Source organism: Myxocyprinus asiaticus, chromosome 45 (assembly GCF_019703515.2).
Source record: "Myxocyprinus asiaticus isolate MX2 ecotype Aquarium Trade chromosome 45, UBuf_Myxa_2, whole genome shotgun sequence".
In the NCBI taxonomy this organism is placed as follows: domain Eukaryota; kingdom Metazoa; phylum Chordata; class Actinopteri; order Cypriniformes; family Catostomidae; genus Myxocyprinus; species Myxocyprinus asiaticus.
The window spans coordinates 12,170,289-12,185,179 of record NC_059388.1 but is presented as its reverse complement, the minus strand read 5'-3'; the positions used below and the strand labels follow the sequence as shown (position 1 = coordinate 12,185,179).

General features: G+C 35.8%; 1 protein-coding gene and 1 long non-coding RNA gene across 2 annotated transcripts in view; one reads left to right on the top strand and one right to left on the bottom strand.

Annotated features, from left to right (window-relative positions):
• LOC127435444 (uncharacterized) overlaps positions 1-3,625 on the bottom strand; it is a 39,542-nt gene extending 35,917 nt beyond the window's left edge. The window contains exon 1 of the long non-coding RNA XR_007896206.1: positions 3,503-3,625. This is a non-coding gene — a long non-coding RNA (uncharacterized LOC127435444). The remainder of the gene's footprint in view (positions 1-3,502) is intronic.
• Positions 1-14,891, top strand: part of LOC127435393 (neuron navigator 3-like) — a 216,241-nt gene that overhangs the window by 196,557 nt on the left and 4,793 nt on the right. Inside the window, exons 31-42 of the mRNA XM_051688837.1 lie at positions 319-405; positions 2,400-2,553; positions 3,521-3,707; positions 8,952-9,049; positions 10,245-10,340; positions 10,429-10,597; positions 10,706-10,941; positions 11,200-11,354; positions 11,510-11,581; positions 11,878-12,074; positions 12,180-12,298; positions 12,580-12,783. Of these exons, the coding sequence (XP_051544797.1) occupies positions 319-405; positions 2,400-2,553; positions 3,521-3,707; positions 8,952-9,049; positions 10,245-10,340; positions 10,429-10,597; positions 10,706-10,941; positions 11,200-11,354; positions 11,510-11,581; positions 11,878-12,074; positions 12,180-12,298; positions 12,580-12,783 (1,774 nt within the window). The remainder of the gene's footprint in view (positions 1-318; positions 406-2,399; positions 2,554-3,520; positions 3,708-8,951; positions 9,050-10,244; positions 10,341-10,428; positions 10,598-10,705; positions 10,942-11,199; positions 11,355-11,509; positions 11,582-11,877; positions 12,075-12,179; positions 12,299-12,579; positions 12,784-14,891) is intronic.

The window sequence follows — 14,891 nt, the reverse complement described above, 5'->3', positions numbered from 1 at the left end:
CTATTATTCTAAAATGCCCAAACATTTGACTGGTAGTGTACACATGCTATAGTTCTTTTTATACATAATCTGTTTCTATTTTTCATCACACACACATAAAGAATTCTAACCAATCCAACACATAATCAATATTTATTATCATTCACTCCCACTTAAGTTTCATTGATTTTATTGCTTGTTTCATTGAGATTTAAATTTTTTGGTCACACTTACATTACCTTTCATTCTCTTTTTTTTGTAAATCATATTTATATTTCACCCTGTCCCTTAATAATATCTGTATTCTATCCTTGTTCCTCAATCCATGTGTGTGTTTAGAAAGAGTTTTTGCGATAGCAAGGCCTCCCCCATTTGGATGGCAAAGAAAAAGTCAAACGGTCATGTGGTCTACAAGCACAGATCTCGGTAACAGGCACAGTGTGGCATGTTGGCAAGGGTTGAGAGTGTGCAGTGACTTTCATCTGGGACATATAATCAAGTTGAATTTGCTAGTTTTGATTAACAAGATTCCCCTTCCTCTTTTTGACCAGTTTCTCATGAGCAGATAACGACACAAATTCAAACATTTAAATTTAAACAAATGTACATTAAATTTTAATATTTGAACTGTTATGGGGCATGCACAAAAATTATACAAAACTGATGAAAAAAAAATTGCATGCATGTATCATCTTTTAAAAATAAATCTGGTTTGACCTTCATCTAAGTTACAATAATGAACAAACACAATCTGTTTTAACTAATAACACAAATTATTGTATTGTTCTTGTACATACTGAATACATCATTCAGACATTTAGTTTGTAAAAGTATGTGAACCCCTAAGCTAATTGCGTTAAAGTTGGCAAACCTGGCATCCAATTAATGAAACGAGATTTAAGGTGTGGGTTAGAGCTAGTTTGACTTATAAAAGGCACTCAAACATTTTGATTTTGCTATTCACAATAAGCATCTGCTGACGTAGACCATGCCTCGCAAAAAAAGAGATCTTAGAAGACCTGTGATCAAGAATTGTTGTTTTACATAAAGCTGGAAAGGGTTACAAAGTTATCTCGAAGAGCTTAGATATTCATTTGTCCACAGTTAGACAAACTCTCTATAACAGGGAATGATTTAGTTCTGTGGCTACTCTCCTTAGAAGTGGTGGTCCAGCCAAGATGTCTCAAAGGGCACACTGCAGAATGCTCAGTGAGGTATAAAAGAACCCTAGAGTTACAACTAAAGTATCGAAGGAATCATTGGAAGTGATTAAAATCTCTGTTCATGAGTCTACTATACAGAAAACATTATACAGGCATGGTGTCCATGGCAGGACACCATGAAGGAAGCCAGTGCTTTCCAACAAAAACATTGCTGCACCTGAAATTTGCCAAAGACAACCTTGACATTCCACAACACTACTGGGAGAATGTTTTGTGGACTGATGAAACTAAGGTTGATTTGTTTCAGAAGAACACGCAGCACTACTTATGGTGTTAAAAGGGCACTGCATGCCAACATGAAAACATCATCCCAACGGTGAAGTATGGTGGAGGGAGCATCATGATTTGTGCCTGCTTTGCTGCTTCGGGGCTTGGAGCGTTTGCCATCTTCAAGGGAAAAATTAATTCCCAAGTTTATCAAGATATCCTACAGGATAATGTCAGTGTGGCTGTGTGCCAGTTGAAGCTCAGCAGAAGTTGGGTGATGCAGCAGAACAATGACCCTAAACATATAAGTAAATCCACCACAGAATGGCTTAAAAAAATAAAAATAAAAGAAAGAAAATCCCCTTTTTGGAGTGGCCCAGTCGAGAGCCCAGACCATAACCCAATAGAGATGCTGTGGAAAGACCTCAAGAGAGCCGTTCACACCAGACATCCATAGAATATGGTTGAGCTTACCGGAAGCGCTTTGTTGAGTTTATTGCTGTTAGTAAATCCAATGTTTCACTGTGAATGATTAGTGGGATGTGTTCAATAAAGACATGAAAGATTGTAATTGTTTGTGTGTTGTTTGCTCAAGTACATTGTGTTTGTCTACACATGTGACTTTGATGAAGATGATCACATTTTATGTCCAATTAATGCAGAAAACCAGCTAATTCCAAAGGATTCACATATATGTTCTTGCCACTGTATATGTTGCTCTAACTAAGTAGTTTACTGCCTCTGCTTGTGAATGGACAACATGAAGAATTCCTACTTCCTGTGTCTGTTCCTGTTCAGTGTGATCTCTACAATTAAAACACAAAACCCAGTGTGTGTATACAGTATTCGTATATCACAGTGTTTGTGTATCTGATCAGCCTAATTCTTCAGGAGTTTGTTGTGTATTAAACCCTCCTTTGTTTTGTGGCTTTTTTGGGTGCGTAACTATGTTTTGACCCCCCCACCTCCCTTCACGGTGTGTTTGTGCAGATTGTGTGAATGTACAGAGGCTGAGGCGGAGATTATCCTGCAGCTGAAGAACGAGCTGAGAGAGAAGGAGCTGAAGCTCACTGATATCAGACTGGAGGCGTTAAGCTCCGCCCACCACCTCGACCAGATACGAGAGGCCATGAACCGCATGCAGGTACACACACACACACACACACACACACATACATATACTGAATACTTAACCAACGTCTTTGTGCAATGCAGAAAAAAATCTGTTATTTTGAGGTTCATCATCAAAAAAGGAAGACTTTTTGGTAATGAACATCATTCTTACACATAGCTCACCATTATAGAATATGCTGCTATTAACATTCCTACAGTCATTGTCATTTTTCAGACTGAATCAGACTGAATCTGGACAGAATCTTGTCTAAAGTACTTTTCTAATTGCCAGTAAGTGGTTAAATGACTAACCGTGAACAGAGGAATTGTGGACACAATGGACCAATTGCTCTAAATACCAAAACAAAACTATCAAGATCTTGCTTTTGAACTGTCCTTTGCACCGATTTGCAGAGCCAGACACACAGACTAATCTGCAGATCAAAGAAATCCCAAAACTAACTTCTCAGTCATTAAAAGTCTTAGACACCAACTCCTAATCTTCTTAGCATGTCACAGAATGAGCTTATTTCATTCACGTTTGAAGTGTGGGAAATCAAAGTTTAAAACCAATGTTCAAATGTCCTTTTCTCTTACTGACTTAACCAGATGTGGATTTGTGATTGTTTAACATGTAATACACTACCAGTTAAATGTTTAGACACACTGTCCATTCTTCATTTTTTACTATTTTCCTAAAATAACACAAAAGTATGGTAAAATTATGTATCGACCAAACAATTTTAAACAAAACAAGAAGATACAAATCTAGATTTGAGCTCTAATCATTCTCTCATCCAACTTCATGGCACAATTTATTTAAGTCTACAACATTTAGAATTTTGATCATTTAAGCATTAAAGATGCTTTTGAAGATCAAAAAAATGAAAGTCAAACTTTTGACTGGTAATGTATGTATTCTATATGCTCTTTGTGAAAAATATGCATAATTATGTCAGAAATATTATTGTAGTATTTACCTGTTCTTTTACATGCAGAACGAGATTGAGCTGCTGAAGGCTGAGAATGACAGACTAAAGTCCAGCGGCAACACCACCCCTGCGGCCACACCTGCTAAAATGGCTCGCCCCCCTTCAGAAACCTCCAGCACCTCCTCCTCTTCCTCACGCCAATCTCTTGGGCTGTCACTAAACAACCTCAACATCACCGACACCATCATGTCAGGTCAGGCCTTGCTTCACAGTTCATGTTGAGCCACCTGGGATAAGGGGCAGGAATACAATTCATTTATTATTTTCTTAACAATATTTGTTTTCCCGAACAGACTTCTTAAGAATGTTCTTTTATTTATTTTTTTCTTAAAGCATCAACGTTTATAGCTTCTTACAAATTTCTTATAATCCATCCTAAGATTTCTGTGAATCCAGCCCCAGGTTATATTAAGGACACCATGAAATGAAAACTGGTGTTTTGTGGCCTTTAGTTCACATCTGTTAGCTTTGAGTTAGCATCTACAGTACATATATGCTAGTGTTCTCATAAAAGTTAACTAAAGCAGATAAACGCATTTGAAATGCAAAGTCTCTCTTCTCTGGAAAAATGGACCCAACATATTTAAGACATCATCCCATACTCATGTAGCCAGTCCTGCTCAACCCGCTCCAAGAGGGATTTGAACCGGCGTCAGCCAGCATGGTAGGTGGGCGCACTAACAAGGAGGCTAAAGGCAACAGCGTCTAGCGTCAGTCGCTAGATCGCCTTTGAGGCCAGAGGAGTGAGGTTTACACACTACATAGCTACCTACCAGCTGGCTACCGTTACACTCAGGCTACACATTTTTGTCCGATAAAATACTCTCTATAATCAAAATATCTGCCTCCTAATACTGTATCACCTGTGGCTAACTACCAAATGCGAGTCTCAAAACATAATTTTAGTGGGCAGTGACGTAAACTAAATGCTATTGGCTAATAAAAACAAACCATTTAATATGTTCCGCCCCAAATTCCTATTTCATTAATCGTGATCTTCACTTGAAAAATCCTGATATCAATCTTTTACTTTAAGTTTTCTTCAGTTTTTTTGTTGTGATGATTATCAAGCCTGTTAAGTAAATAGCAGTTGAATGGCATAGTTTGGGCCCTGCTGATAATTTTTTTTTTTAATCAATAGTTTTGTAATGGACCAAGTTAGAAGGTTCCCTGTATAATTTATAGCATTAGCTGTGAGAGCATATGTTTCATATGTAAACAAAAATGAACATTAACTGAAATATACCCAAAATTAATCAGAATCAAATTCAAATCATACCAAAATCGGAAATGAATCAAATCAAATCAAGAGCTTGTGAATCAGAATCAGAAAATCTGTATTGTTTCCCAGCCTTAGTTTTAAAAGGAAATACATCAGCAAAATGTACAGTATAACTGAAATATACTCAAATGAATCAGAATTGAATCACATTGTGTCAAAATGGGAATCAAATCAAGAGCTTGTGAATTGGAATCAGGGAATTTGTATAATTACCCAGCTCAAGTTTTAATAGGAAATGCATCAACACAGAGATTGTATTTGTCAAACCATGAGGACTTTAAAGGGATGGTTCACCCAAAAATGAAAATTTACCATCATGCCTCCACTGATGTGTATGACTTTCTTTCTTCTGCTGAACACAAACGAATATTTTTAGAAGAATATCTCAGCTCTGTAGGTCTACACAATGCAAGTGAATGGTGGCTAGAACTTTGAAGGTCCAAAAAGCATAGAAAGGCAGCACAAAAGTAATCCATATGACTCCATTGGTTAAATCCATATCTTCAGAAGCGATATGATAGTTGTTGGTAAGAAACAGATCAATATTTAAGTCATTTTTTACTATAAATCTCCACTTTCAATTTCACTTACACATTCTTCTTTTATTTTTTGCCGATTTGCATTCTTCGTGCATATCACCACTTACTGGACAGGGAGGAGAATTTATAGTAAAAAAAGACTTTATATTATAATTTTTCTGAAAATCTTTTTTCAATTTTAATTTTTCTTTATATTATAAATTTTCTGTTTGTGTTCGGCTGAAGAAAGAAAGTCATACACATCTGGGATGGCATGAGGGTGAGGAAATGATGAGAGAATTTAGATTTTTGGGCGAACTTTCCCTTTAAGAGCTATTGAAATTAGGGCTGTCAATTTAACACGTTAATTTAGTGCAATTAATTATATAAATAATAATGCATTAAAAAAATTTAGATTTTCAAAGTTTACTTCTAACTTGACAGAGTATCTGAAAAGTGCAGCATTTATGATGATGAATGCAAGTGAGTTGTTCCAAACGCATGCATCTGAGGCAAGCACATGTTCATAGAGTGACAATTAAAAATAGCGTAGATGGAACGCAAGAACGCATACTAACTGTAGGCTTGTTCAGTACATTTTTGTATTGTCTAATCCAGTGTTTCCCAACCCTGTTCCTGGAGGCCCCACAACACTACACATTTTGGATATCTCCCTTTTCTGACACACCAAATTTAGGTCTTGGAGTTTCCACTAACAAGCTGATGAGTTGAATCAGGTATGTTTGATTAGGGAGTTATTCAATATGTGTAGTATTGGGGGACCTCCAGGAACAGTGTTGGGAACCACTGGTCTAATCAATGCTTTATTAAAATAATGCAATTTATTTAAAAACAAATTTCAATTTGTATTATATATACACTGGAGCCCAGAAGTTTGGAATAAAGTACAGATTTTGCTCTTATGGAAAGAAATTGGTACTTCTATTCACCAAAGTGGCATTCAACTCATCACAATGTATAGTCAGGACATTAATAACGTATTAAAAAAAAATTACTATTGCAATTTGAAAAAAAAAAATGCAGAACTTCTTAAACTACTTCAAAGAGTTCTCATCAAAAAATCCTCCACGTGCAGCAATGACAGCTTTGCAGATCTTTGGCATTCTAGCTGTCAGTTTGTCCAGATACTCAGGTGACATTTCACCCGACACTTCCTGTAGCACTTGCCATAGATGTGGCTGTCTTGTCGGGCACTTCTCATGCACCTTACAGTCTAGCTGATCCCACAAAAGCTCAATGGGGTTAAGATCCATAACACTCTTTTCCAATTATCTGCTGTCCAATGTCTGTGTTTCTTTGTCCACTCTAACCTTTTCTTTTTGTTTTTCTGTTTCAAAAGTGGCTTTTTCTTTGCAATTCTTCCCATAAGGCCTGCACCCCTGAGTCTTCTCTTTACTGTTGTACATGAAAATGGAGTTGAGCGGGTAGAATTCAATGAAGCTGTCAGCTGAGGACATGCGAGGCGTCTATTTCTCAAACTAGAGACTCTGATGTACTTATCCTCTTGTTTAGTTGTACATCTGGTCTTCCACATCTCTTTCTGTCCTTGTTAGAGCCAGTTGTCCTTTGTCTTTGAAGACTGTAGTGTACACCTTTGTATGAAATCTTCAGTTTTTTGGCAATTTCAAGCATTGTATATCCTTCATTCCTCAAAACAATGATTGACTGGCGAGTTTTTAGAGAAAGCTGTTTCCTTTTTTGCCATTTGTGACCTAATATTGACCTTCAGACATGCCAGTCTATTGCATACTGTGGCAACTCAAAAACAAACACAATGTTAAGCTTCATTTAATGAACCAAATAGCTTTCAACTGTGTTTGGTATAATGGCAAGTGATGTTCTAGTACCAAATTAGCAATTTAGCATGATTACTCAAGGATAAGGTGTTGGAGTGATGGCTGCTGGAAATGGGGCCTGTCTAGATTTGATCAAAAATTACTTTCTTCGATTAGTAATGGTGTTTTTTTTTTTACATCATTAATGTGCTGACTGTACTTTGTGATCAGTTGAATGCCACTTTGGTGAATTAAAGTACCAATTTCCTTCCGAAACAGCAATATATACATAAATACATATATATATATATATATATATATATTGTAACAAAGGTTCAGGTTGGGCAGATAAAGGAGGAAGCGGGAAGCAGTTTCCACAGTTCATGTGAGTCCGTTTTATTCACAAATAACCAGCAATCGCTGTACAGCTTCACTCAAAACATAAGACGGCTATTCAGCGTCACTCAAATAAACAGTCTGCTTTTCAGCTTCACACAACACAAGACTCTCTCTCAGGGGACAGACACGAAGACTCTGGTCTGTCTGTCTCTCCCCTTACTCTGTGAACTGACCGTCTTTTTATCTCCCCCAACTCTCACTGTGAACATAGAGATGGTAATTAGTCACAATTCATTTCAGGTGGATGTCCTTACCGCTTTCTCTCTCCCCAGACTCGACCACGCCCTCACCTCCATATATATATATATATATATATATATATTATTTTGGTATCACTTTACAATAAGGTTACATTAGTAAATGAATTAGTTATCATAAACAATTAACAATATATTTGTTACTGCATTTATTAATCTTTGATAATGTTAGTTAATAAAATACTATTGTTCATTGTTAGTTCACAGTGTATTAACTAATGTTAACTAATACAACTTTTGATTTTAAAAATGTTTATGTTTATGTTGAAATTAACATTAACTAAGATTAATAAATGCTTAATAAGTATTGCTCATTGTTAGTTCATGTTAACTAATGTTGTTAACTAATGTTAACAAATGAAACCTTATTGTAAAGTGTTACCATTATCTTTATTTGGGGGCCATTCTCAGCAAAAAAAAATGATGTATGTGATTAATTGCGATTAATTCGATTAATTAATCGGCATGTCATGTATTTAATTTGATTACCATTTTTAATCGATTGACAGCCCTAATTAAAAGCAAACCTAATAGACATAAAACATCTTGCCTTCCATCAGTTTCTACAGTTTTGTATCATCCAGTCTTGTGGAGTGCAGTGTAGATTTGCATATCGCTGTATTACTGAAGATTCTGGTGTGGGGAAGGCAAAAAGTTTCACCGCTGTGCTGAAAGAGAATGAACGCAGTGAAGAGTGAAATTACCTTTTCTCTGTAAGGGAGGATTTGAATGCCGGGTAGAATGGCGTGAACTCGTCTGTGTTCCGTCTAATTAAAAGTACAGATTTCTGCAGTCTCTCTCAGGACTTTAGGCTGCTTAATTGATGAAGAGATGTGTGGAGGAGCGATAGAGCATGGGTGGATGCGCAGAGTAGGGACGTTATCACTCCTCTGCAGAATGCCGTGCCAGACAAAGACAATACTCCTCCACTAACAGCCTTCTTGATGTATTCAAAGCCCTGTTAAAACCCAACAGCTCATCCCTGTAGACAACAAAGCTTAAAGCAGGTTAACTGTAGTCAAAGCCAAACATTATCGTCTCCGTTTATCGAATATGTCAGTGCTGAATAGGTTTTGGTCCCCCACAGTCAATGACTTACAAGACCTTGGCAATAAGTCTTTTGAGGTGTTCAAGCTTTGATATTTTTGTAATGCAGTGAGTTAAAGTTTGCGTCTGTGTGCACAGATATTCTGTTGGATGACAGCTATGAGGGCAACCTACGCAAAGAAGGCAGGAGCGTCCGTATAGTGGTCACCATCAATAGCGACTTCAACAAGACCAAGGTACTTGCCATTTGAGTGCTTAAAAGGGCTCATGTCATAAATTTTGTAGATTTTTATTCTCACATGAGGTCCATTTATGTTATTCAAACATTTATTCGCCAAAACAGTCATGATTTTATTTTTATAAGCATTTTTCACCCTATCTCTGACCCTACAAATTTTTTTTTTTTTTATTCATTTATTATTTATTTATTTGTGCTGCTGTGCCTTTAAGACCCTTATGTAAACACCCTCTGAGATAAATGAGATAAAGTGCTATGCAGGTAAAAATTTAATAGTGTAGTATAGTATAACCATCCAGAGACAGTAAAAAGAAATCTAAGTCTCATTAAAAGCTGAAAAATGTAAAAATAAATAAATAAATAAATAAATATGTTGGAATTAGTGCAGAATGATCTTTTATTATTATTTCGTAAATAAAATAAGCAGTGAAAAAATGACATTTTAATATCATTAAATATAAATATTTATTATTATTTTATTTTTTATTATAATTTTTTATAGAAAATTTTTGTTTTTACAAAAAGATTCAACCAAATTGGACATGTACATTTCATTTCTATGAACTTGACACATGTGTTTTAAACTAGATTTTTAAAAGATTTCTTATTTTTATCACCTCGACAACCAATATTTGTCAATGAATCATATGCAGAACGGCAGCTACACACAGCCAAAGACAGAACGATTCTTGACATATTTTCGCATATGTTACTCTTATCGTCAGTTCTTCTGGTGTTTTGGATTAATAATATCTAATGGCATGTACGTAAAAGTGGATGGTCAAATGTTGATGATGATCTGATGTCAAAAAGTTGCAGAAATACAAGCCATTTTTCCATCTTAGTTTCAATAAATGTTTTTTTTTTTTTTTTTTTTTTTTTTACACTGGGAAGTTTTTAATTTTGAAAGTTACACTATGTTTTTGTAGTACAAATAACTTTTATCTCGAAAGATCCCCTTTTATGTGAATTAATGACATTACTGCCCTTTTAACATGTGTGTTTTAATTTTATTGCAGCCTGTTCTCATGAAATATACGTGACAATAGCAAAATTTTTGCAAACCAATATTATGTGCTTCATTACACTTTTGGCTGCAGTTTTTTTTATTTTTTTTATGAAACTAATAGAAAAAAGTACTAAACAATACATCTAACCTTTGAACATCATTTTATGTCCTCCCTTCTTCTAAGGCTATGCAGAAGAAAGAGTATCTGATTGGCTCCATTGGTGTCAGCGGAAAGACCAAGTGGGACGTGTTGGACGGCGTCATCCGACGACTGTTCAAGGTGCCAGTTCTGGATGTCTCTTGCAAAATATATTTATACTTCATATACCATTTGTCAGGCCTTTATAACTTGTTTTTCTTACATTTAGGAGTATGTGTTTCGTGTGGACCCACTGACCAGTCTGGGCCTGAACTCAGATAGTATAGTGTGCTACAGGATGGGTGATGTGGTCCGATCTCACGCCTGTGAGGTGCCTGAGCTGCTTCCCTGTGGATACCTAGTGGGCGACCACAACATCATCACAGTCAGCCTCAAAGGTGAGGAACCTGAGCAGAGACTTGTGTGTCTCTCAAAAGCATCTGCCAAGAGCATAAATCCTGCAGCAGAGATTTTAAGTGATTGTAAATGTCTCTTTCTTGATGTAGGTGTGAAGGAGGGAAGTATAGATGATCTGGTGTTTGATACTCTCATCCCTAAACCCATCATTCAACGCTATTTAAACCTTTTGATGGAGCATCGCCGTATCATCCTCTCAGGTCCCAGTGGAACGGGAAAATCCTACCTAGCCACTAAACTAGCTCACTTTATCATCTCTAAGACTGGACGAGAGGTTACTGACACTAACTTGGCCAGCTTCAATGTGGACCAGAAGTCCAGCAAGGTATATTTTCCAGTCTGTGGAAGGGGGGAGCATGTCTTATGGTGTGGATATTATTTTACTGGCTGTTTCAGTAGATGTAAAAAGTCCTCTTCAATGCAATTCTCAACACAAGCAAAAAAACATGTGCACTTGACATGTGCAATGTGCTTCCTGGGGTAACGTTCCATAGAGCTCAGTGGAAACGCTGACACTATGTGAAAGGCTTACTGTACATATGAAGGCCTTAACACTCTATATGTGTGTGTTTGTTTGAAGCAGGATCTTCGCCAGTACCTCTTTAGCCTAGCCGAGCAGTGCAACACAGAGGTTTGTGAGACTGAGTTGCCCACTGTAGTTATTCTGGATAACCTCCATCATATTGGCTCTCTCAGTGACATTTTCAATGGATTCCTCAACTGCAAATACCACAAATGGTGATGATTCCAATTATTATCTCAAATCTTGTGGACTATATTTACATGTTTATGTAGCTTTTATTTCCTTTTTAACAGTATACACAGCCATTTACCATGTGTATTTGAAACTAATCAAATATAAATCTCTAATTATGCATCTGTCCCTTCCACAGCCCGTATGTCATAGGAACTATGAATCAGGGTGTGTCTTCGTCTCCAAACCTGGAGCTGCATCATAACTTTAGGTACATTTGAATAAAGCCTCTATGTTACTTTGTTTTTTTTTACATGTCATAGAAATAGAGCACATGGTTGTGGAGCACTTGATAGTGATTATTATAGCTTCTCGCCACATGAGGGCCAACAGTGGTCATATTTTACTATTTTGTTATATGTATGCATACATACATGAAATGGGTAGTTGACATGAAATTTTAAACAGTAACAGTGCAAACAGTTTAATCTAAAACCATTTTAATGCATGCATTATTTATGACCTAAACCTATTTATGACCTAAACCTATCACTTTCAATCCCTCAGGTGGGTGCTTTGTGCCAACCACACTGAGCCAGTGAAGGGCTTCCTGGGTCGCTTTCTGCGAAGGAAACTAATTGAAACAGAGATCGCTAAGAATATGCGCAGTAACAACCTCATCAAAATCATCGACTGGATCCCTAAAACCTGGCAACACCTCAACACCTTCCTAGAAGCTCATAGCTCCTCAGACGTCACCATTGGTAAAGCTTGCAGGCTTTCACTAACACACAAACCAGTTAACACATTTGATTGAGCTCTCTTGCAAGACAGAATGGTGAGATATCCAATCGTCTAATCAATTCTAGGTCCTCGGCTGTTCTTATCCTGTCCAATGGATGCGGACGACTGTCGTGTGTGGTTTACCGACCTGTGGAACTACTCTCTTGTGCCATATCTACTGGAGGCAGTAAGAGAAGGGCTACAGGTACACATGCAACCAGACATTATTATGAAATGCAGCTTTATTAACAATTTGTAGCTCTTAAGCACTTAAAAACATGATTGATTTGATCTGTCATTAACAATGAGTTAATAAACAGAGGAGTAGTGTAATAAACTAATAATAAACAGTGTAATAAACTGGTAATAAACATCTTGCATGTTGATTTTTGCTGATTTTGATATATATATATATATATATATATATATATATATATATATATATATATATATATGTATGTATATTCATTTGAATTATTGCTTCAGCTGTATGGGAAGAGGGCGGCATGGGAGGACCCTTCTAAATGGGTGATTGACAACTACCCCTGGAGCTCTGCCTCCCTGCAGCATGAAGGCCAATCACTGCTGCAGCTGCGGCCAGAGGATGTGGGCTATGATGGCTTTAGTTCCTCTAAAGACGGAGCCGCTTCCAAACAAGTATCTCAGAGCGACACAGAGGGAGATCCACTGGTAAAGAACACCTGTATTTTTCTATATACTGTATATACAAAACTACAATACATAGTTATCTTGAACAGCTTACATCCTTTTTTTCTAGATAGACTAGAATCAGCCCAAGAGCAGCAAGGTGAAACATGGGCAATATTTCACTAAATATCACTAACTACACATGGGGACAATTTATACTAAAGCCCCACCCCCTTTATTGCTGGAACTATGTCGGTCAAGTTTTCATACTAGTGTTGATTAAGTTAATTATTTCTGTAATTATTAAATAACATCTGGATTAATTGTGCTTTTATATCTAATTGTATATAGTCATCTTTAAGGTTTACAGTGTTTTGGAAGGCTTTCAAAACATTAGATTAGGCCATGAAGTTACAGTTTTGCTGGTACTGAGAGCTGACAGTGTTAAATCTGTACCGTCAGGTAATGGGCATTTCAGTTTGCCATTTACACATGGGATAATTACGTGATGCTTGTTTTTTGTTGCGTCTAGTAAGTTATTCAAAAATGCGTTAAAAAAAACAACTCACAAATAACAGTTACTTAAATCCACTACTTCAATGATGAACTTGTTTTCATTTTCATTTTGTCATTTTGATATATATATATATATATATATATATATATATATATATTTTTTTTTTTTTTTTTTTTCTGAGGCTTAATGTCAAAAATATCGAAGAGGTGTAACCATCCAGAGACAACAAAATAAAATTAAATTAAAGTCTCAAGAAAACTGTTGGCTTAAGTAGTTCGGAATAATCTTGCATTATTATTTCTTTAAAAAAAAAAAAAGTTTTCAAATATTATTAATTATGATTTGAAAACTTTTTTACACCAAAACAAGCTCAGGTAGTGTAACCAACATGCAGGTAGACATTAGGCTGTCATATGGCAGAAAAAACAGAGATAACCCTTTTAGACCATCATGACTGTGTGATAATTTTATTATTATTATTATTATTATTTATTTTTTACAAAAAGATAGTTTGACATTTTAATGAAAAGACACATTTTGCTCAGGTCAAATGGAGTAACCCTACGAATTGATATTCATGATAAAAAATATTCATGATATTTGTAAAAGAAATGTAATTTTTTACCTTGAAAAAAAGTTTGAAAACATTGTATTATTATTATTATTATTATTATTATTATTATTATTATTATTATTATTATCATTTTATTAATGATTAAGTTGTGTACACTTACATGTATTCAAGAAGAAAGCAAAGTATTTTAATACTTTTTTCTTGATGGTTGAACCATTTGACAAGTCATCACCATTTTGTTTTTATTTTTTTAGAAAATGCTATAAATGTTTTTCAAATATGAAACCAACCATTTCTATAAATGTGACACGTGAGTTTTAAACAAGATTTTTAAAAGATTTATAATTTTATCACCTTTATTACCTGGACAAACTTATTTACAGTATATGAATAAATGAACATTTTAAATGTTTTTTCTCCAATCACTTCACTTTAAATTATTAAGTTGTGCAACTTGCAGTGCTATCTAGTCCATATCCATCCAAAGAGACACATAATAAATACAAACAAAATTAACAGGTGCTCAGATACCCTATCTTACTGTGAAAAGTGTGTGTGTGTGTGTGCGTGTGTGTGTGTGTGTGTGTGTGTGTGTCACAAGAGATACAGCCCTCTCCTACCCTCCTATGAACAGCAATGTACTAAATCAGTCTGCTTATGACTATGACATAAACTTCCTGTAGGTGGCACTACATACAAATTTAGAGTGAGCCTCAAAAAGTGCATGTGTTTCAGTTTCTACAATATTTATTAGTGGCAGTGATAGTGCCATCATAATATAATAATTCATTTTGCTCAGAGATCATTGCCAAAAGGTTTTTAAACACATATTATTGCACTGTCTCATCTTGCTGTCTCCTCTCATTTCTTTTCTTCTGAGAACAGACGTTCAGAGATTATAAGGTGACAGAACTGCTGTTGTTTGTTCAAATATCAGTGATCAGTTTGATCTAGTTAGTCTGATAGCCAGTAGTGTTTGTAGATTACGGCACTGAAAATGTTGTAGTGTTTCTCTCTGTAGTCTGTGTGAATGTGTTACATTTTCTTCTGTGTTTGATG